Source organism: Mustela lutreola, chromosome 14 (assembly GCF_030435805.1).
Source record: "Mustela lutreola isolate mMusLut2 chromosome 14, mMusLut2.pri, whole genome shotgun sequence".
Lineage (NCBI taxonomy): Eukaryota > Metazoa > Chordata > Mammalia > Carnivora > Mustelidae > Mustela > Mustela lutreola.
Window position 1 is genome coordinate 48251277 of NC_081303.1, and position 24032 is coordinate 48275308.

Genomic DNA, 24032 nt, shown 5'->3' on the forward strand with positions numbered 1-24032 from the left:
ATGATTTTGCTACATAAGCTCAGTGCAGGCCTTTTGAAATAGTTTATTACTTTGAAGAAGCACATGATCTTGGATTTGCAAAGTTCCTTTGGTTTTCTTTCCTGAAAAGCTCAAGAGTGATTAAATGTATTCTCTTTACAAATGGAATTGCTGAGGCCCTAAGAGGTGGAATGATTTGCTTAATAGCACACCTGAGTCAGAGGCACAGTGGAGATCGTCACCCAGGCCTCTTTTTCCCTTGTCACTGAGCTCACCAATCATTTCTTTTGGATTTCAGAATAAAGGTTTTGATTCAAGGGCCCATCCATCTTAGTGGGGAGCCCAGCATGCAGCAGTCTACCTCCATGGCACCCTAATCACTGTCGTCCAGTCTTTGGAGTGACCCTGAGGATTTCAAAAAACCAACAGGGTCATCTGATTGTAAAGGAGTTGATTTGACTGGCAGACAGCAGGACAGAAAGGGTGAGTGGCAAGCAGTTGGCAGACAACTCTACAGGGGCATTAGAGCCAAGCGGCAGCTGTCACAATAGCGTAGTGGCTGGGTTCATTTTCCAAAGCGCCAAGTTTTCCTTAGCAACAAAATGTAAACAGTTCCCTTGGCTAATATTAGAGTCTGATAGTGTCTGCCTTTGATCCTCTTGCTGTTTCTCCTTTAGCTTTTTTGCCTCTCAACCCAACCCCTGAATTTTGCATCTTTCTTTTTTTAATGTATGCAACTTCGGTAAGAAATGAGATCTAGATTACAACATACTACCACTTAATGCTGAGTTTTACATCTTTTTTATTGATGCTGTTTCCTTTTTTTAGAGAAACAGCCAAAATAGTTTTTCTCCACAGTGAGCTAAAATTGGGGGCGCCTGGGTAGCTCAGTATGTTAAGCATCTGCCTTCCACTCAGGTCAGGATCCCAGGGTCCTGGGATCCAGCCCCGCATTGGGCTCCCTGCTCAGCGGGAAGCATGATTCTCCTCCCTCTGCTCCTCCTCCCCACTTATGCATGCTCTCTCTCTCTGTGTCAAATAAATAAATAAAATCTTAAAAAAAAAAAAAAAAAACTAAAACTAAAATTGTTTCCCTTTCCCAGATAGCCCGCATGCGACCATGCTTGGTCAGGATATGGTCAGTATTGGCTGAGTCATATATACCACACTTACCGACCTTCTTGAATCCCTTGGGGTCCATGTAAGCTAGGTAGTTATTCCTGCTAATGTGAAGCTGTCAGCAAATTAATTTGGCATCGTCTTTGGAATGTTAGAAATTTAAACCAAGTAATTAAACTCTGAGTCATGGTTTTTTAAAGTCATTTGACTCATCTCTCTGTCTCCAGGCTAAAGACAGGCAGTTGTCCATTGGAAAAGGCGCCCTAGAAAGGGGATTCCACAGCTCCTCCACTCTCAGCTTTGATTCTAAAATTAGTATTTTTCTCTCCCTATCTAAAAGACTGCAAAGAAGCTGAACTTAATTCATTTTTCTCTACTGAGATAGTTCTTTCTCTTCCTAACTGTGACTGCGAACAGGAAGAGAGTGAAATGTGTATAGCAGTAGATACATTTTCTGCCCCCATCCTGGGGGTTTCTGGGTTGCTTAGGTGATGAGTTACTATGTTACCTTATTAGTATATATAGATTATGCTCTCCTGATTCCTTTCCTGCCTAGTTAGTGAAGTCAGTATCTGTTGTTTTGTAACCAAGGAGGCTCTAAACCCTGCATGCACTATTTGATACTGTTGATTCTAGGGTGAACATTTTTCACATTTCAATGTCTCTAAAGCCAGGATGTCTTACTGCTGGTTGTTCTAGTGCATGTGTGAATTTGGTCATAGGTATTTCATTACTACCACTGAGGTATGTGCATTGCTGGTACAAAGTATGTCTAAATCTGAAAGATCCCTTTCAGTAACTATTATACCAAGTGCTGAAAAGGTGATGAAAAAAAGCATGTGTGATTGGCACTGCTTTTTCTTTATTAGTGGTAACGTGCCAGTGCAGCTTACAATGGGCAATCGTTAGCTTTGGTGCAATGTGGTCCCCTTTAGCCAGTGAGAATGATGCTATTGATTTATATTTTAAAAACATGAACTGGAAAGTGACTGCTAATGCGTATGTGGTTTCTTTGTGGGGTGATGAAAATGTTTCAAAATTGATGATGGTGATAATTACATAACTGTGAGTGTACAGAAAACCACTGAATGGTACGCTTAACTGGGGATGGGAACTGTATCTCCAAAAAGCCATTTAAAAATAACACTAAGACCATATAGGTCCACAGAACTGTTCTGGGAAAGAAGACCTTGATGGTGCCTGCTAAGAGTTACTACGGTAAGATTTAAGGGTCTTAAATTTCCAAGTCTGTTATCTTTTTCCCTGTATTTCTGCGGCTAACCACAGCTGTTAAGACACAAACTCACTTCATTTTCCAGAGACAGTGGCATTTGTCACATAATTCCTCAGCACACCACTTAACAGTTGAGGAGTGGAGCTTTAAAACGTTCCCCTACCCCTTCGGGACACATGCATTCCAAAGAAAGGACAAGAATCTCTTCCCTGGTGCGGTAGAGCCTCTAGTGGTTCTGTCCCAGTTCCCCAACCACTTCAGAGTAAAGTGAGCATTCACCCAGCACCTGCTACTCAAAGCCCTTATCAGCTGTGTTTTTACAGTTAATCTCCTTCTGATAAAGTGGTTCTTTTTTCAGAGCTGTATTGGTGACATGTGGGAGGGACCAAAATGTTGTGCCCTCTCTCAAATCCCCCTCCCCTTTCTCTCCTATGAGTGGATTTTCCCGTGTTGGAACAATCTCATAAAATGAGCTCTGGTGTTTACTAGGTTACTAGGGAAGGACAGTCCAAGGAGTGGCCACCTGTTTGTGAAAATTGGGCTTCTGGGAAGCTGCTGCACAGGTGTGTGGCAAGGTGTGTCTCAGGTAGCTTGACCTGCTCTCACCTAGAATGATTTGATCTGGCAGTGGAGTTCCTTACTCTTCCTGGTTTTATGGAAATCTGAGGCACAGGAAGTTGATCTTTGTGTTCTGGGGAATTGAATCAAGCCCCTGCCGTAATTTACTAGCACCTTCTGTGTTTGGGAGCTAACTCGGTATGCTGAGTTGAGACATCAGGAATGGGCATGGAATAGCAGAAGCAGAAGGTAAAATTTCTTTGCTTGTTGGCTTTGATGTCCTAGACGTGTGTATCTACCCTCCGTGCTCTTCCCTTCCTTATGGTCCTTTGGGAAGCTGACTTTATTGCATACCTTGTGTTGGTGGTGGTGTGGTTGGGAGAAGAGGGAGAGGGTAGAATAAGATGTACATGGGCACCTGGGTGGCTCAGTGGGTTAAAGCCTCTGCCTTCAGCTCAGCTCATGATCCCAGGGTCCAGGGATAGAGCACCACATTGGGCTCTCTGCTCAGCAGGGAGCCCGCCTCCCTCTCTCTCTCTCTCTCTGCCTGCCTCTCTGCCTACTTGTGACCTCTGTCTGTCAAATAAATAAATAAAGTCTTTAAAAAAAAAAAAAAGAATTAAGGTGTACAGTTTCAAAATAACCGGTTTAGAACTTCTCTGGTGTTTGTTCATATTCCTAAAGAATTTAAACATGTGCACTGACTTAAGGATCCCACCCAAGAGGTTAGAGTGGCAGAGGACAACTAATAATTTCAAGAAGTAGAAACATGCTTCTCTTTTCAAGAAGAAACTGACATCAGTAATGTATTCTTAAGTTGGATGATAGGTGGTGGTTGTATTCTTTTTTTTTTTTTTTTTTAAGATTTATTTATTTACTTTAGAGAGGAGGGAGGGGCAGAGAGAAAGAAGGCAGACTCCTCGCTGAGCACTGAGTCTGACATGGGGCTCCATCCCAGGACCTTAACCATAGCCTGAGCTGAAACCCGAGATTTGAACTCTTAACTGACTATGCCACCCAGGCGCCCCTGGTGGTTGTATTCTTTGTATCTTTTTAAGTCTTAAATATTATATAATATATTTTAAATAAATGAAACAAAAAGAATTGTTGGATATGTAGGACAATTGCAGAGAGAAGCTGGTTTAGGTAAATGAAAGGTTAGACTACTCCTTGAGTTGGCCTTTGAACAGGAAATTACAAAATGCAAAGACTAGCTCATTGAGCTGTTTACATACTACAAACCATACATTCGCATTGAATCTTCATGGAAGTAAATGTTTCCCATACCTACAAGAGGAGAAGTTTCCTAAGTCATCTTTTATATTCCTAGGACCCATTTTTCTAGACAAAATTCAAAATCATGCTGTGTCCGGCCATGTAAAGGATTCTGTGGATGGGTAGTCATTTCAGCCCTGTAGAGAGATCACTCACTAGAGTCTGAGCTCAGCTTGTCCAGAACTAAACTTTGGCTCTTCTCACTGGTCCCTCTCTACTCTTCTTCTTGGGCTTTGTGTCTTTGGCATCGTATCACTCTGTGTACTCAGGTAGAAAACGCTGGCTATTTCCCGAACATGCTTTTCCTTTTATGACCCTCTTTGTGCTCGACCTTTCTGGAAAGGGCTTCTATCACCTTCCCCACTGAACAAGAGTCTATTCATGGGGTGAAAACCCACCACTGGCTACCCTGTTTCCCCAGCTGCAGGCTGCACTCAGTGCGGTCTCTAGAGTGTTCTTCGGTAGCACTTTTCTTAAGACTGCTTTAACTAATTAATTAAATTAGATGTTGTCTCTCCTTTACTACATTGTGAGCTTCTTTTAAAAAAAAAAAAAAGATTTTATTTATTAATTTGACAGACAGAGATCACAAGTAGGCAGAGAGGCAGGCAGAGAGAGAGAAGGAAGCAGGCTCCCTGCTGAGCGGAGAGCCCGATGTGGGGCTGGATCCCAGGACTCTGGGACCAGGACCTGAGACGAAGGCAGAGGCTTTAACCCACTGAGCCACCCAGGCGCCCCTACATTGTGAGCTTCTTGAGAATGCTTTTTTTATTGGGTTTTCTGCATACCACAGAGCCTAATACATAGTGGGGGTTGGGTAAATACGTATAGAAGAAACTTCTCAGTGAAAATGGGCCTCTGTGTAGTAATATACTCTTTCCAGAAGGTGGCAGCAGAAGAACGTCAGTTGATCTACTTCATGTAAGGTGCCCTAAGACCTGATTTTGTGTTTGGGTCAGTTTGCAGATGAGCGTGTTTATCCCATTCCGTATAAAGTGTTTTTCTACAGGGAGTGCAGGTGTTTCTGGCATGGGGAGGCCCTCTGTGGGCATCGCTGGGGTGCTGCTTCACCAGAGCTCAGCAAACTCTCTGGGGGCAAGGCAGGAGACTCCAGTTTCCTCTTCAGTTGAACACACAGTGTATGCTCTCTCAGGCAAGCCATTTAACTTCTTCACTCTCAGAGTCTTAATTGGTTAGTCAATGGAGTTAGGAGATTTGTAGGTAGTATTGGATTCTAAAATCATCGGATTCTAAGTCTTTGATGGCCATCTGACTGTTTCTGTGCTCAGTATTGTGCTGAGTATAATAAAAAAGGGGTATGTCCTAGGCAGTGCCTAGAAGATCAGGGTCACCACATACACACACAGTAAACCAAGAGTATACATTAAGGAACTGTATATCCTTGACTGCAAGACTGTGTTCCTGTATATTAGGAGTTTAGAGAAGAAGCTGAATGAATGAGGGAGGATGGAGAGGGTAGGAAGGGCTTCGTGAAGCCACTGAAGATAGAATTTGAGTTGGCTTTTGAACATATGAGTTGGTTTAAATGGGGTAAGAGAATTCATATTTTTGGAAGCTTGTTATGTTATACGCCGGTACCCTCCTAGATGCATTTAATCCTCCCAGCTTTGTGAGATAAATAATATTGCTTTCTTAAAAGATATAAGGAAGTTAAGGCTCAGATAGACTATGGAAAGTGCCCACACTCACAGAGCTAGTAAATGGCAAAACCAGGATTCAAAACCAGATCTTTTGGAATTTAAAGTCCATGCTTACTGTACACCACTGAGCACACAGATGTGTGCCAGGGTGCAAGTCTTCATTGGACCATTGTATACCATAAGCTAGCAATGAGCACAGTGGTTAAAATCTCTTGACATTTTTTTGAAGGGAAGACAGAACTTCTAGGAAATGAGTATTCATCTTGGGAGATACCACTTTTGAAAACAAAGCAAATCAAACACTTTCTATCCTATCTGAAACTGAAATAGGAAGTAAGGGTTTTGGGGAAACAAATGAGAAGTTGTCTTATAGATCCACTGGCTTATTCAGTGTTTTGTGAGGATGCTGGATATGGGAAGGTTACTTTTGGGAGAATTCCAGAGCCACGGGCAGGCTTGTTTCTATTTTAAGAAATATTTTAAAAATTGGGATTGGATGACAGCAATTACCTGAATGATTCATTGTTTCTGGTTTGTCTTTAAACCACTTTTCCCCCTCTTCCCCAGTCTTTTAGCTAATTCTGGGTAGTATAATTGACCCAGCTCTTTAAATTGTTTCCTCTGAATAAATTTTAGTCTTTTAACCTGAAAAAGGAAAATTGAATGTGATTCACAAATCTGGTGCATTTGTGCTGAAAATGGCTCACTGCTCATTGCCATGTAAATAAAATATAGTAATAACTCAAGGACTACGTTCCTTTACAATGAAGCTTATAATCTTTAAAAGAAAGAACATTTGGCACACAAAATTCATAAGTCATGGGAACCAGAGCTGCAAGCTTAGCTGTATCTATGACAAAAACACTCCTGCACAAAGATGTTGTTTGTCCTTGACAGGTGCTTGTCTCTTGTATCTTCATAGACTTCCCTTCGGTGCTGCACTACCTTCTGAGGTCATCCTGTCTTACTCTGTCTTCCCTATTACTCTTGGAAAAGCCCTTATGTCACTTTATTTACTTCCTAGCCTCCTGTTCTCTGCACAGCCTATTAAAGTAGAAATTTTGCCCCACTCCCCTTTCCAGTGAAATTGCTCTAGGAGGGGGCCCAGTGGCGTTCCTAATGATCAGATTCCTTAATCACTGCTTCATCTGTTAACCTGAACTCCCAGCAGCATGTTATGATGTTGACTGCTGTCTTCTGAAATCTTTATTCTCTCTTGACCCCTGAGATACCACTTCTGTCCGAAAGAGAGACCCCTGAGGGCTCACTTCTGTTCTTTCGGACTGCTCCTTCACTGTGTCCTTTTAAGCTCATTTTCTTTTGCAAACACCCTATGTACTGTTCCTCGGGCTTCCTTCTTTTCTCTTCTCAGGACTCTCTAGTTGATCTGGTCCACTCCAGTCTCCTCAGCCATTACTTGACTAGATTTCTAGCCTAGACATCTCTGATGAGCTTCACGGCACTGCGTGGAAAGGACTTAGGTAGAATAGTGCCTGACTTCCGGTAGCCACACCTAATGTTTTCTGGCCATTGTTTTCCTTTCCCCAATATTCATGATTTCAAGTGTTATTACAGGTGCGCATTTTTAAGGATTCTCTAGTCCTCTATAAGAAAAAGAATATAACCAAACCAAACCATTTTCTTCCTTCTGACCCAAAAAGCCTGGAACGAGAGACAAAAACCTGTTAGTTTTCATGTATTTCTTTAAGATTTATTTATTTATTTGAAAGAGAGAGAGTGAGAGAGAGAGCGTTGAGTGGGGGCGGGAGGGAGGGACAGAGTGTGAGGGAGAGACTCCCCAGGCAGATTCCCCGCTGAGTGAGGAGCCCTGCACAAGGCTGGATCCCAGGACTTTGAGGTCATGACCTGAGTCAAAATCACGAGTCAGACACAACCAATCAAGCCACCCAAGTTTTCATGTATTTTAAAAAGTCTTTTTGTCCTGAAGAAGTGTCACCCAATTGGGAAACACAGAAATCAAACTAGAAACCTTCTCTTTACTTCCCACCAAGAAGTGACATAGTCCTCACCAGGTCCTGTCATTCATTGTCAAGAGCCCTTCAATTATACTCTCTCTCCATCTGCACTGCCCTCTGTTAACTTGGCCCCTCCCAGCTGGACCCTTGGCCACCTTCTCCCCTTCCCCATCCCAACAGTCCCTCCTCTACAGTGCAGATCTGATCGGCTCACTCTCCTGCTTGAAATCCAAGAATGGAGCCATAAGCAGTGTTGTCCCCCGGCTTAGTGTAGGAAGCCCTCTTCCCAGTCTTTCCAGATTCCGTTCATATCACCTCCTCTATGTTTTATCTCTCACCCTTCAGATAATTTTGGGCTTCCTATTCAGAGCACGAGCTCTTTATGTCATGGCATTTCTTATCTTCAATTTTAATTATCACTCCTTTATATGTAGGACTTCCTCACGAGATCCTGTTGGAAATCAGGCCTGGTTTGTTTTGAAATATAGTATCTGGAGTAGGTTTAAAAAAAAAGTATAGGATGGGGCAATGGTTGGTTAAATGGAATGAAGAAAATGAATGGATCAACACACTGATGGTGAAACTTTCCAAATGGTAAATAAATGAGCGTGTGACAAAGCTATGTTAACTTGAATTCTAAATTTCCTCCATAAACTTAATTGAGTCCAGTAACCGTGTTGGAGCACCTACTATAAGCTAGACACAGTGCTAAATGTTAATGATGTGATGACAAAAAATAGCCCTACCTTCCTAAAACTTAGAGAATGGTGGCTAGTGGTGCAGAGAATATAAGGAATTTTATTTCACAAGAGCTTAGGCTCGTTTTTGTTACAATCTATAAGGTAGTGGCTAACACCTGATTTAGTGGGTTAGGACAGTTATTGGTTTACTTACTACTTTTTAGTGTGAATGAGAAAGTCAGTGTGTTCCTTTAGTATCAAGTTTTAAAGCTTTTTGTGTAATTACAAAAAATTCCCATAGACTGGGATTGGGGGAGATGGACTACAAAGGGACATGAGAATTTTGGGGGCTAATAGATCTATCTCTATCCTGATTGTAGTGATCGTTACAGAATTATAGGCACTTGTCAGAACTTACAACTCTTCGACCTGTATACTTTCTAGGGCAAATTTTACTGTGTGTAAATTATATCCCAGGAAGCCTGAATTTTAAAAAGTGCCACTGAGGGTTAATTAATCTGTCATCTGAAAAGTGGGGTGGTTGGCTGGGGAAGATAATCTGTTTTACAGGCCTTCTCTGAAGAGAAATCTGATTTAGGTCCCCGAAGTCCTTCCATTGTAGACCCGTCTCTTCTTAACCCAAGCTTCAGGAAAGTTCAGAAATCCCTGAAATTGTTAGCAAAATTTTGTTAGGTGTAAATTACTTTTTTTTTTTTTCTGGGAAGAGATGACAACTTAAATCTTGTTGTTATAAGTAGGTTACTGTTCAATAAATGTTAAAAAAAAAAAAAAAAAACAGGTTGGGGTGCTTCCCCACTTCCCAGGTCCTCCCTTTTTCCTAAGGAAGGCCATGCTAGTGATTACAGCAGTTGGAGACCACAGTTTCTGGAGGGTGAGAGGAGTCCGTGAGTCCACTGACCTTAGTACTTAGAGCCCACCTGGTGCTAACACAGGCCTGTTCCTAATTCCCCACTTACATGGATTAGAGCCCTCTTTTCCACCTTCTTAAACCCAAACTCTTACTCCCTTCTCTGTCCTAAGGGTGACGAAAGGATATTTTTTCCCTGAAATATTTATATTACTTTAGTATATCCTAGAAAGTATCTGTCCTTTCTAGGTCACTGCCAATTATGGTAATAAAGGATTTTTCTAAGTGTGGAATATAACTACATCTTACTCCTTAAAACAGTCCTTTGAATATTAATAATCAGTTTTTAAAGTTTGGGATGCCTGGGTGGCTCAGTCGGTTAAGTGTCCAACTCTTGATTTCAGCTCAGGTTGAGTGCTCGGGGTGGTGGGGTGAACCTGCCGCATTGGGCTCTGCACTCAGTGCAGGGTCTGCTTGTCCCCCTCCTTCTCCTCCCTCTGCCTCTCCCCCCACTGACTCTCTCAAATAAAATCTTTAAAGGTTTTGGAGTTTATAAAATTTTCCACCATGTGCATATTTTAAGGAGAAAAATAATTATTTATCCATAATCTTAACCATTCAGCAATACCCCTACTAACATCTTTTTATGTTGTATTGATTTTGAGAGTATACTATAGATTTTTTTCTTATTAAAATATTATTATTAAATATTACAAATACCCAACGTATCCATTTCTGGCTCAATTAAGTTCTAGCTATATTAGCTTCAGTGGGGTTTTTTTGCTTGTTTGTTTGTTTTTTGTTTTTTAGCTTCAGTGTTTTTTAAATAAAATATTTAAAATGTCGTTGAGGCCCCTGCGTCTGTCTCAGTCTCATCCCCTTGACTCCCTCCCTAGCTGGAGATAGCTACTATACTAAATTTTGTGTTTGTCATTTGCAAATTTTTATTAGTTATTATTCTGTTTATATATACACATATTACTACTTTCACATGGTTTTTTTCCTTCCTATAAATTACATCATTCTGCACACATCATTCTGAAACCTCCTGTGTTTTACTTAGCATTCTTTTGTTCATTTTGAATGCTCATTTTAGTCCATTGTGTAGATATACCACATTTTGGTTTGGGGTTGGTTGTTTTTTTTCTGCTAATGTACATTTAGGTCATTTTCTGTCTCTCTCTCTTTTGTAAATACTGATTATTCTGTTGCGTTGCTGTGTACATTCTTCATGTTTTCTTATCTAAATATGTAACAGTTTCTCAAGGGTATTTATTTTCAAATGGAATTCCTGGATCTAAACAGTGAGTACCTCTTTACTTGAGATGCCAGACTGCTCTCCTATTTCCACTCTCACCAGCAATGTAGGAGAGTTTCTACATCTTTACAACTAATGTTATACTTGATAATGTCAGTGGTTTGTGCTTTTGAGAATCTCAGGAAGATGAAGTGGTTTTCCTTGTTTTAATTTTGCATTTCGTGATCATTAAGCGAAACTGAACATTTTCTCTTATGTGTATTGGCTTTGTGGGTTTCCTGTTTTGTAAATTCCCTGATTATATGCTTTGTTATTATTTCCTCTTGGATTCTTGGTCCTTTTTAAAATTGGTGTAAGTTCTTTACATATTCAAAATGCTAATATTTTGCAAGTTACGTATCTGTAGTAGTTTGTGGTTTGTCTTCTAATGTCTGTACAGACTCTGTCATATGAATGTTCCATAATCTATTCAGTTGCTCCCCCTGTTGTTTTCTATTTGGATTATTTCCATGAATATTTTGTGTTGACTTTTTGAATTTTTTTCTTTTTTTTTTTTTTTTAAAGATTTTATTTATTTATTTGACAGACAGAGATCACAAGTAGTCAGAGAGAGAGGGGGAAGCGGCCTCCCAGCTGAGCAGAGAGCCTGATGCGGGGCTCGATCCCAGGATCCTGAGACCATGACCTGAGCCGAAGGCAGAGGCTTAACCCACTGAGCCACCCAGGTGCCCCTTGAATTTTTTTCTTAAAAAAAATTCAGTGGTGGTGCTGAATTTGACCTGGTCTATTTTGTAGTTAGTGATGAATATTCAAGACAGTTGGCCCAGTCCAGTTGGTACAGCCTGTGGGTATGAAATAAAGCAGCCCTTGTGCTTTTGGCACCTGAATCTGCCATTCTTGGCATCCCTGACACCTGTTCTGACCAATGAACTAACTGTAGAGTGACCTAAATAAGTAAAAGATTGTCATTTGTGAAAGTGGTTTTGGCACTTGAAGCTGGAGTGTTTTTAATGGAACAAATGTTCAGAGATACAGGAATTTGAGGCAATATAGTACTTATCAAAGGTAGGTCACAGAAACACCAGGCTCACGTGGTTTGTAAAGCAAAAGGAGTTCTCTGAGCTGTCATTTGGTGCCATATAACTTAAGAGGTTAGGGCAGGGGATCAGCAGACTTTTTTTGTAAAGGGCCAGACAGTAAATCTTCTGGGCCTTTTGGGCCCTGTGCTCTCCGCTGCATCTGCTCAGCTCTGCCCCTGCAGCAGAGCAAGCAGTAGGCACACAGCCTCACCCCTCATTTCTGTATTGTCCGTGACCGCTTTGGCACTATAGTGGAGGTGTTCCGTAGCCTTGCAAAGCCTGGAAGATAGACTGTCTGGCCCTTCACAGATAAAGTTTGCAAACTTGGCAGTATTGACATTTGGGGCCAGATAATTCTTTGTCATTGCCCCTGGTGGGGACCAGATTGGTCCCTGTTGAGGACTGCTGGTCTAGGGGATTCAGGAAATTCTTCGTTTAGTTGAGGGAACTCCTCCCTCCTTTTTAAATAATTATTCTGCGTCGGGGAGATGTAGCTTTGATTGCTTGCTTAAACTTTCACTCTGATCTCAGGGTTGCGTTAGGAATGTGTCAAATGAGCACTTGAATACAGTTATCCCTAAACTGTGAATCTCCTGATATGTGACACATACCATATCTGGAAGTCTTTCTGATCTGTAGGTAGCTTATCAAATTGAGCAGTACTTAGTCTCTCTGTGTTTAGCTTTAACCCACTTATGCCAGATTGGAAATTTGTCCCTGCATTTGTTCTTTTTTGTCTCTGTTCCTTACCGCTGTTGACCTTTGCCAGCCAGCTGGGCCTGAGCCTCTAGTGAGGCACGTGGGTAGATGCAGCTACCAGGATAGCCCAAGGGCAGATGAAATAACATCCAGAATAAGAACACAGCATCTCTCTTGCTCTGTCTTTCTCACACAGAGTTCCTCCCCCTCCCCTCTGTATGAAATGAGAAGTAGTATTGATTGGTTTCGTACAGTGTATAAAATATGCATCTAATGGAATGGTATTTTGGGCACTATTAGCAGCATTCGCTGTGCCGAGCCCCAAGATTTTGCCTTCCTCGCCTTTTCTCCTCCCCTTCCTTCTCCTCCTCCTTAGTAGCAGGTTCTTAGCAAATTGCAAGCTTTGCCTCTGGCTTGCTGGATAGCAGTGGAAGCGCAAGCCTTTCCTAGTTTCCAAGGGAGACCAGGTGCTGAGACTGCAGTCTTGCCCGGCAGCCGCTTACCTTTCTTGCTATTCGTCTCCACACATCTTTTGACCTTCATTCTGCTATGCAGGCCTGCACGAGGAGGTAACAGTCCGTTTTCTTGACGCTCTCTTTGTAAAGGGGGCAGAGGGAGAGAACGGTGGTACAGGGTAAGGCATACGGCGTTAGCAGAGAATAAATGCTGCCATTAGGTAAAAAGTGTCTTTGAGGTGTGCTGTATCTTAAGCTTGTTCCTGTTCGCTATGTCTATAAATATCTTATAGACAGGAGCCCCACCACTACATTATAGGACTTAAAAGCACCCCATGTAAAAATGCAAAATTAATGTCATAATGCCTCTAGAGGCACAGAAAAAAAAATGGAACTTTAATCTTTGGAAATAAAATAAAATCAATTGGTTTTAAACTCAGCTGTCTGACAAACTGCATTCTGTTAGCTTATGTTGTATGAGCTGAATCTAGTTTTCAGGTTTAAGGAGAGAGCTTCGTGATAACGTGTCTTAATTGGATTTTCAGGACTTCTGGAGCTGTGCTTTCCAGGATGGTAGCCAGTGGCCATGAGCGGCTGTGTAGATTTAAGTTAACTAAAACTTAAATAAGATTAAAAATTCATTTCCTCTGTCACACTAGCACGTTTTGGGTGTTTAGTAGTCACACATGACCAGCAACTGCTGTTTTGGACCAGGCAGGGATACGACTTTTCCATTATCGTACAAAGTTCCATTGGACTCTACTAAAGCAAGTGACCTATAGAATATAGGAAATCTAGTATTTGAGCAGAAGCAATGAATAGGCATTTTAGTGAGAGACTTAGAGATGGTTTGTCCAGAATCAGCGTAAAAACGGACTCACTAGGAATTCAAGTTGCATGGGACCTTAAAACTATAGACTTAACCCTTCATTTTGTAAGTGGAGAAACTAAGGTACCAAGAAATCAAACAATTCTCTTGAGGTCAAACATGTAGTTAATGGCAGAACTGAAACTGGAACCCAGGTACGTGTTCTTTCTGCCATACCACAGTGTTAGCATTTCTAACACTAGAAATAGCGAGGGAAACTTGAACTCAAGCTACCTGCCAGAGCCCTGGCGACTGTAGCGTCAACTGCATTCTCTGTCACTTGTGCTTTGTTCATGACAGCTTTATAATGTGTTGGTGGCAGGCTCTGAAAATGGAAAAATCATTCTTTCCCAAGATAGAGTGTTGATTATGGCATTCTTCTGGGAGACATCAGGGGAAGACAGGGGAAAGTCTAATGCAAGGCATCTTTATACACTCATTCCTGATATTGCTAGATTTGGAAGAAGAAGTGTCCTGCCCCATAAATCCACATAATTAGTGGATGGGTGGAAGAAACAGTTTTCAGTTCTTTGGTGTAATCTAAAAAAAGCTGTACTCAAAGCAGGAGACCACAGTTATAGTCCCTTTAGGCTTGTGACTGAACAACATTGTGAGCTTAGGCAAGTATGTTAATGTTTCCTTAGGCTTTTATCGACTCATCTCTAAAACAGGAATTTATCATCTTTGCTGCAGTCTTGGAATTAGATGACTTCTTGGAGTCATAAAGTCTTTATCTACGGGTTTATGAATCTGTTAATCCTCTTAAGTTGTCCCCCTCCCCTATAGCTATCTATAGGTGCTTCCAGATTGATATGGAAGCGGTTCTCTTTGGCCTTTCTGGAATACCTTGTCTCTATATCCTTATAACATAGGATATAGTCCAAGGAATGACAAGCTATCTCATAAGACCACTAAATATTCTATAATTAATGACCGCAGCCTCATGAGTGCCATAAAAGACACATATGGAATGGTCCTTCCCAGTTTGAAGCTAACCATGTAAGTACTCTCTCTCTCCAGTACAGATTTTGGATACAGGACTCCTTAGCGGTATTTCAAAAACCAATTTCCTATTGGTAGATTCCAGACAAAAATTTTATTCTAGGGAAAACAGCTTTGTTCTTATCTTGGAGATCATGGAAATTTATCTCTCTTTAAGTCTTCTACTTATGGTAGTTTTATTTTACTCAGAGAGCCCTTTGATCCTTCCTAGGGCATATTTTCAAGGGAATCAACACCTCTTCCAAATGAATTATCCATTTCTGGTAAAAATAATTAAGGGGAACACTTAGATTAGATGGGTTGCCTATTACCGTATACACGGCCTTTCTTTTCCAATTGCCACTGCTGAGCTTTTACTGCAGCGATGAGAATGATGTCGTAGGCGGTGTGGTGTGCCCTGGTGGCGGCAGCAGCGACACTGTGCTGAGTACTGGCCGCGTGCCAGCTCGTGTTCTAGGCGCTTTATGTGTTTTCTTATTTAATCTTCACAAGAACCCTATCTATACCTGCTAATATCTATCACAGCTGTTAATATCTTCATCGTATAAGAAACTTGGGTTTGAGCGCACTTAAATACTTTATCCAAGGTCATTATCTAGCAAGGAACTTGAGGAGTCAGGGTTCAAACCCAGGTGATTTGATTCCTACTCCCGGGTATTTTATCACTACACTGTCCTTGTCAGAAGATATATTAGGTCTTCTGTTATTATTTATTGTGACTTTCTTCAGGTTCACTGGTGATTTGCTAGGCATTCTGTGCAGCTTCTTAAGATAATATCAGCCCATCTGTGGTATATAAAGGGGCACTATGAATTTAGATGCAGAGAGCAAATTATTTTTGTGATGTCATGCTAATTACCTGTAATTATGTGAATTCCACTGATTATGTAACCTCAAAGTCTTAGCAAATACAAAGAAAAATGCTTCCTGCCCTCCAGGAAACATAGTAGTAGACAAATAGGGTAATCAAAGGACTTTGGCATTGGAATCCCTTTCTGTGCCGTTGAACTGGGGTTTTAGCCTAGTTTTATCTGGATGTCACAAATATGTAGAGCCATGGCTTCTGTTATACTTTATTGTACTATTTTGTGAACATAGACCCATCTTCTTTTCCTAGCAATAAGGAATTGTGTTGCACTCAGATTTTGTGGATGGCTCAAATGCTTCTCAGAAAGAGCAAGGTGTGTGGAGCATGGGCTTGGTATAGGAGTCACCAGATTTTTTTCTGTAAAGGACCAGATAGTGAATCCTTTAGGCTTTGCAGGCGATTTTGTCTCCACTGCAAATATTAAGCTCTGTTGCTGTAGTTACATACAACTTTATTTTACTTCCAAAAATATGGCAGGCCAGATTTGGCTCAGGACCAGAGTTTGTTCACTACCTGGTCTAGATTTTAGAAAGTGTTAGGACCTGGGCTCTACTTAAAACTTAGTATGTCCCCAAGGCAACTGTAAGTTAGGTGTGTCACTTTTGTGAACCTTGGGATCCATATCTAGGTAAAGGAAAATGAATGGAAGTGTTACTTCCTTCCTCAAAATATTTACAAATTCAAGTATTGGAGTTTTCTGGGTTTTTTAATTTTTCTTTTACAATTTAAATCATAAACCTCTCATATATTGACACAGGTAATGAAATAGTATACATAGTATATACTACATGTATACTGTATAATAGTATACATAGTATACTATAATAGTATACATTTACTAAAAAGATACACTAAATACATACATATGTACATGTTAATAATCTAGACATAGATGTGGTAGAATGGAAATGGGTTATTTTCATGTGGTGGAATTTAAGTTTATTTTTTATTTCCGTTTTTGTCTTCTAATTTTTCTGTGAAAAACATGTATGACTTCAAATATTTAAGACTTCTTACCTACCAGGCCTGTTTTTACCTTGTCTCTCATCCAGGAAAACCCTAGAATATTCAGTGAGAGTATGCAATGGGAGAAGCCAGTTTGAAGCTCTTTTCTTTCACTGTTGCTCCCATCTAGTATGGAAGGAAGGTTAACAGTCAAGAATTAAGTAGAAGAGTGATGCTATCTTTATTTTGCAGGTAGAAATGACATGTGTGTAGGCCAGTTGGTAACCCAGACAGAATTTCATGGGGAGCTAGTCCTCAATGGTCCAGAGCTTTCCATGTTTGGAGACTTAATTTTTTTCAGTTCACCCAGAAGAGAGGAACATATTAAGGAAGGACTCAAACCTACCAGACTTACAGTGGATTAATACATGTATCAGAATTCCAAATTTACTAATCCATATCAAGGGAAAAAGTAAGACTGTTAAAATATAGCTTGGGGGCACCTGGATGACTCAGTTGGTTAAGTATCTGCCTTCAGCTCAGGTCATAATCCCATGGTCCTGGGTTTGAGCCCCACATCAGGCTCCCCACTGAGCGGGGAGTCTGCTTCTCCCTCTCCCTCTGCCTCTCCCCCTGCTTGGACACTCTCTCTCTCTCTCTCTGTCAAATGAATAAATGAAATCTTTTTAAAAATCTCTATAGCTTGGTTGGGGACCTCTGCTTCAGGCTATGGCGTATCTTGTATTAGACAAACTCTCCAACTGAGAATAACTAGGAAAACTGGACAAATATTAAAAAGTATCTTTGAAGATATTGGAGAGTTATTAAGGAAGTGAAGACTTGAGAGATCAAGATCCTAGAGAGAAAGAAATCATAAAGAGGTGAACCCAACAATTGGCTTCCCTTTGAGGTATTTGCTGATTAATAGAGCTTTAGCTGCAAAGCTAAGAAACTGGGCAAGATTTTCAGCAATTGAAGTCTCATGGAGCTGAAGGAACAAAAACTGGGGTTCAGATAGTGGGGCCCCATATATTCACCTGGGACCACTGAAGAACTACTTTCTAAAGTGAGGACTTACCAGAAATAGACCAGCCCTTGCAAACACTGAAGTTTGCCTTCCAATCAGCTCAATCTCAAGGTAGATGAAGGTCATTTGCCTTGGCCCTGTAGTTCTCAGAGGAGGTCTCCAGATCAGAAGCATCACGGAGACCTAATTAGAAATACAAATTCTTAGACCCTACTCCAGACCTGATGAATCAGGACATCTAGGCGTGGGGCCTAACAAGTTGTATTTCACAAGCCCCCTAAGAAACGCTGATGCAGATGGAAGTGTGAGAATCACTTCCTTAACCTAAGTGCCAGAGGAAAAGAATATTCTCTCATTAAAAATGTTTGGCAGTTGATGCTTGCTGGATGCTCAAGCTCTGAGCAGTGATGGGTTCAGTGTTAAATGTGATAAATACTGTATTTTGTATTTTTTAAATTGGAGCTATAATGTGGAAATGGTCCAAAGAAGACAGCTTCCTTTATGCAGTGTGCTTTTTTTTTAAACAAGTAACAACTCCATTTAAGAAACAGTTACTACTTTGAAGTCATATCAGTGAGAAAGATGTATATGCACTTACAGTTTTCCTAATAAAGACATGTATTCAAAGTAAAGCAAAATGTGGATTTTTTTTCAGAGATTAGCAGACACCAAGAAATAAGACTGATTTACCAAAAGACTAAGAAAACTAAACAACATGAAACAATACGAATAGAGCCAGATATTGATGTTATCAAACATGGACTTTAAATTAATTATGGTTAATATGTTCAAGAAAATAGAAGGTGGAGAATTTCCACAGAGAACTGCGGTCTATTTTTAAAAAGAATCAAATAGAAATTCTAGAACCAAAACTTTAAATAACTGTAATTAGAAACTCAACTGGTGAGTTTATAGTAGACCAGCTGAAGAGAGGATTAGTGAACTAATTAGATGGATGATAACAAATATCTAATGCAAGGTGTCCAGCTGGCTCCACTGGAAGAGCGTGCAACTCTGGATCTAGGGGTTGTGAGTGCAAGCCCCATAGTGAGTGTAGAGATTACTTAAATAAATAAAACTTAAAACAAAAAGAAAAAGAAAATAACTCAGAATGAAACTCAGACAGAGACTAGGAAGGGAAATATAGAAAAAGCATAATAAATAAATAGAATATGGCAAATAAGGTCTAACATAAGTAGAATTGGAATGCAGAGGAAAGAAAAAGAAGAATTAGCTGCTTTTTTCCTGGGACACCATTTTTTACTTGAAAGAATGACTAGGCAAACTATAGTCCTTTAGACTTAGGTATCTGGCAGACATTTTCTTGAAAATGAATACAGTGAGCTTGTCACAAAGTTAGTTGTTGCCAATTACAAAATAAATTTCAAGGAGAGATTAGAATTTTGGAAAACCTGTATCTGCCATTATGAGTGGTATTATTGACTGCTTCCCAATATTTGAAGACTGTCCCAAGATCAAAGGTGATATTAAAGAATGATTTTTTATGTTTTATTTTTCTATTTTTTTTTGAGATATAATTGACATATTGTATTAGTTTTAGGTGTACAACTTAGTGATTTAATAAATATGTTACAACATGTTTACTACAGTGAGTTTAGTTAACATCCATCATCACACATAATTATAATTTTTTCCCTCTTAAGAACTTTTAAAATTACTCTTTTAACAACTTTCAAGTTTATAATACAGCATTGTTATTTATAGTCACCATACTGTACCTCATATACCCAGGGTTTACTAATCTTATAAATGAAATTTTATACCTTTTGAGCACCTTGACCTACTTTGCCCAGCCACAGATCAGTTTTCCGTTTCTATGAGTTTGTGTTTTTTTAAGATTTCACATATAAGTGAGATTAGATTTTTTTTCCCCTCTTATTTTGTATGAGTTCTTTATCTGTTTTGGATATTAGCCTTACCAGATATATGATTTGCCAATGTTTTCTTCCATCTGTAGGTTGCCTTTTCTTGTTGATTGTTTGCTTTGCTGTGCAGAAGCTTTTTAGTTTGATACAGTCCCACTTAATTTATTTTTGCTCTTGTTGCCTTTGCTTTTGGTGTCAAATCCAAAAAAATCATCATCAGGGCTATGTCAAGGAGCTTACCCCTATGTTACAGAATGTGATTTATAAAACTATTACTTTATAATGCAATGTGTCAACATTTGGAGGATCTGCACCAGTGTTTTCCAAATGACCAATGTGCGATGACCTAAATTCGTGCAGGGGTAAGAAGGTCCATTCAAAATGCAAGGCAGACCAATAGATTTCAATATAACAATATGTACAGTCTGTTAACATGGTTTCAGATTCCACTTGCTACTAACCATTTTTGTCTTTCTTTTTTCTGCTACTAACCTTTGAGAAACTGCCATTTGTGTTTTAGTATATAGTTTTAAAGAAGAATATCCATAATTATCTAAAAAGGCTATTACAACACTACTGGATTTACCAACTACAAACCTGTATATACAAACCTTTATATATTTTAATTGAAACACCATTATACAACATATTGAATAAAGTGTGAATGAAAATCTGGTTATCTTCTACTAAGCCAGTGTTAAAGAAAATGATAAAAATGTAATACAACACCCTTACCAAAATCTTTTGTTTTAGATAATAGTTATTTTTCATAAAAGCTAAGTTATTGATATAACTTTTTATAATAGGGCTATTATTTTTAAACGCATTAGTGCATATTTTTAAAATTGATCAGTTTTAATTTCTGCTAGGGTAAATATGAATAGATATACATAAACAAAAGCCCTTTGGGGGGGGGGTCTTCAGTAATTTTTAAGAATGTAAAAGGGTGGCACCTAGTGGCTTAGTCAGTTAAGCATCTACCTTCAGCTCAGGCCATGATCCCAGCGTCCTGGGATCAAGCCCCACATCTGGCTCCATGCTCAGTAGGGAGTCTGTTTCTCCCTCTTCCTCTGCACTTCTCTCTTGCACACACTCTCTCTCAAATAAATAGATAAAATCTTAAATATATATATATATATAGGGGCACTTAGGTGGCTCAGTTGGCTAAGCATCTGCCTTTGGCTTAGGTAATGATCTCAGGGTCCTGGGATGGAGCCCCACATCTGGTTCCCTGCTGAATGGGAAGCCTATTTCTCACTCTGCCTGCCACTTTCCTTTGTGTGTGCTCTCTCTGTCTGTCAAATAAGTAAAATCTTAAAAATATATATATAGATATAGATATAATGTAAAAGGACCCTGAAACCAAAAAATTAAAGTATCATTGCTGTAGATACTAAAATGACCGTTGAAATATACAGGAGTAAAATAAATAAATAAAATATACAAAAATATTATGAATAATTTTGTGCCACTAAAAGAATATTAAGTTCTTTGAAAAATAAATATTACCAAAACAGAAAATCTGACTAGGCCTAAGTCAATTAAAGAAATTGAACCCCTTATTTAAAACCCTCCCGTAAGGGGCACCTGGGTGGCTCAGTGAGTTAAAGCCTCTGCCTTCGGCTCAGGTCATGATCTCAGGGTCCTGGGATAGAGCCCTGCATCGGGCTCTCTGCTCAGCAGGGAGCCTACTTCCTCCTCTCTCTCTCTGCCTGCCTCTCTGCCTACTTGTGATGTGTCACATAAATAACTAAAAATCTTTATTTAAAAAAAAAAAAAAAAACCCTCCCGTAAAGAACACTTTAACTCCAGATGCCTTCATTCGTGCACTTTACTAATTGCTTAAGAAGGAAACAACCTTAATCTTATACAAATTCTTACGGAAAATAGACAAGGAGAAAACACTTCCCAACTTGTATGATCTTACTTCTAGAGCTGACCAGGTTATTACAAGAAGGGAAAATTACAGGCCAATTTCTCTAATAAACGTGGATAGAGAAATCCTAAACTAAACAATACTGAATCTGTAGAAAAGTAAGTCTATGTAGGGGTCTCTGGCTAGCTCAGTCAGTAGAGTGTGCAACTCTTCATCTCAGGGTTGTGAGTTCAAGCCCCATGTTGTGTATAGAGCTTACTTAAAAAAATAATAAAATAATATTTCCTTAAAAAAAAAATGATACATCATGGCCAAGTTGAGCTTATCCTAAGAATCCAATGTTATTTTATCATTCAAAAATTATTCAGTGCAATTCACCATATTAACAGAAAAAAGAAGGAAAATGATAATCTCAGTATATGGGGAAGAAAACCATATGATAAGTTCAACACACACTAATGATTAAAAAACAGAACCAATAACAACAAAACCCTCTTAGCCTACTTCCTCCTGGAATAAAAAGGAGTTGATTGAACTTGAGAAGCAGTGTCTACAGAAATCTTGCATTAGACATCAGGGTGATAAAATGCTGAATGCTTTGTCTCTGAAGGCAAGAACAAAGCATGGAAACTTGCTATCATCACTCCTTTTCAACATATCCTGGAGGCTCTAGCCAGAGCATTAAATCAAGAAGAGAAAGAAAGAAAAATTGTAAGGATGTGGAAAGAAGAAATGAAATTCTTATTTTATAGATGACATGATTCTGCTTGAACAGTAATACATTTACAAGTAATGTCTTGTTTTCACTGTTAGCATTTCTATCATTTTGATTCTGCCTAAGTTCATTCTAAGAGTATAGAAATCACCACAGTATGTGGAAGTACCTTGTCATTCCCCATTTCCCAAGTACATGCAACAGAGGTCTCTTACTTCTGCTATGACTTTTTTTTCTCTACAGATCATATCTGACTCCTGTACGGGATGAAGAAGCAGAGTCCTTACGAAAAGCACGCTCCAGACAAGCTCGGCAGACTCGAAGGTCTACCCAAGTGAGTGTGGCCTTCTTTTTTATGTCATTTTGTCTATCTTCCTTTCTGTTGGCGGAACGATTAAAAAATCTTAAGATGAGTTCCTTACTCCAGCCACTGTTGTAAGAGTTTTCACCTGTGTTAAATCTTATACTACGTAGGACCAGATGAATTTATAGGTCCATCTGCCCACTCTCACTTTTATTTCTCTAGGCTCAGAGCAGGTTTATCTCCTTTCCTTCACAAGACTAATCATTCCATTTGTATTTAAGAGGCCACATCTGAAGAATCCCTAAAGGAGAAGGGTTTGGCAGTTCCTCAAAATGTTATCTGTACAGTTATCATATGACCCAGCAATTCTACTGTTAGGTATATAGTCAAGAGAAATGAAAACACATGTCCACACAGAAACTTGTACATAGGGGTGCCTGGGTGGCACAGTCAGTTGGGCAGCTGCCTTCAGCTCAGGTCATGATCCCGGAGTTCTGGGATCAAGCCCCGCATCAGGCTCCTTGCTCAGTGGAGAGCCTGCTTCTCCCCTGCCTGCCATTCCCCCTGCTTGTGCTTGCTTGCTCTTCAAATAAATAAATAAATAAATAAAAGAAACTTGTACATAGATGTTTATATAACAGCATTATTCACAACAGCCCACATCCCAAATTCAGTGTCATCTCTGAACTCTGACCAGAGTTTACTTGCTGTGTAAACCAACTCATGTGGAGTTTACAAGCTTGCTGTAGAGTTGAGTCCTGGGCCCCCAGCAGCAGCAAGGGTTAGCACTGTGTGGCTGGGTGTGCCTCAGCTATCTTCAGCAGGTGTAGGAGTGGTGGGCACAGGCTGAGCCATCAAGAAAACCAAATAAATTAAGCAGTTAGCATAATTGGGAAAAAAGAAAACAAATTTCCATCAATAAAGGAATGGATACGCAAAATATTATAGATCTGTACAATAGAATATTATTTGGCAATGAAATGATACATGCTAATGCTACAATGTGCAGGAACCTTGAGAAAACATTATGTTAGGTGAAAGAAACAAGACATGATTCCATTGATATGAAAAGATCCAGAATAGGCAAAGCCAGAGAAATAGAAGAAATTAGTGGAGCACCTGGGTGGCTCAGTCACTTAAGCGTCCAACTCTTGGTTTCGGCTCAGGTCATGATCTCAGGGTCATGCATCAGGCTCCATGCTGGCCATGGAGCCTGCTTAAGATTCTCTTCCTCTCCCTCTGATCCTCCCCCAACCTCACACTCACTCGCTGTCTCTCTTAAAAAAAAAGAAAAAAAGAAAGAAAAGAAAAGAAAATAGGTTAGTGATTGCCAGGGTGGGAGAGAGGAAGGTGACTGCTGATGGAAGGAGTTTCTTTTTGGGGTGATGAAATGTTCTGAAATGAGACGGTGATGATGGTTGTGGAACTCTGAACATGCTAAAACCACTAAATTCTATACAGTCATCCCTCATTTTATTATGCGTTGCAGATACTGCTTTTGTTTGTTTGTTTGTTTTTTTGTTTTTAACTAATCGGAAGTTCAAAGTTCAGTGGCGGAAGTCACTGCGGATGTGGTGGAAGTAGCAAGGGAACTAGATTTAGCAGCGGAGCCTAAACATGGAACTGAATGGCTGAAATCTCATGGTGAAACCTGAACAGGTGGGAAGTCGCTTCTTACAGATGAGCAAAAAAACTTGTTT

General features: G+C 39.8%; 1 protein-coding gene across 9 annotated transcripts in view; it reads left to right on the forward strand.

Annotated features, from left to right (window-relative positions):
• Nucleotides 1-24032, forward strand: part of PPP1R12B (protein phosphatase 1 regulatory subunit 12B) — a 221067-nt gene that overhangs the window by 101933 nt on the left and 95102 nt on the right. For 8 of the 9 annotated variants that reach the window (XR_009347436.1, XM_059146021.1, XM_059146015.1 and 5 more), the window contains one exon: nucleotides 22272-22362. Coding sequence is in view for 7 of the 9 variants with exons in the window: in XM_059146021.1 (XP_059002004.1) it covers nucleotides 22272-22362 (91 nt within the window). In the remaining 2 variants the exon portion in view is untranslated. Of the gene's footprint in view, nucleotides 1-3086; nucleotides 3140-22271; nucleotides 22363-24032 lie in introns of those variants that run through there. The other variant, XM_059146024.1, reaches the window with a different exon arrangement.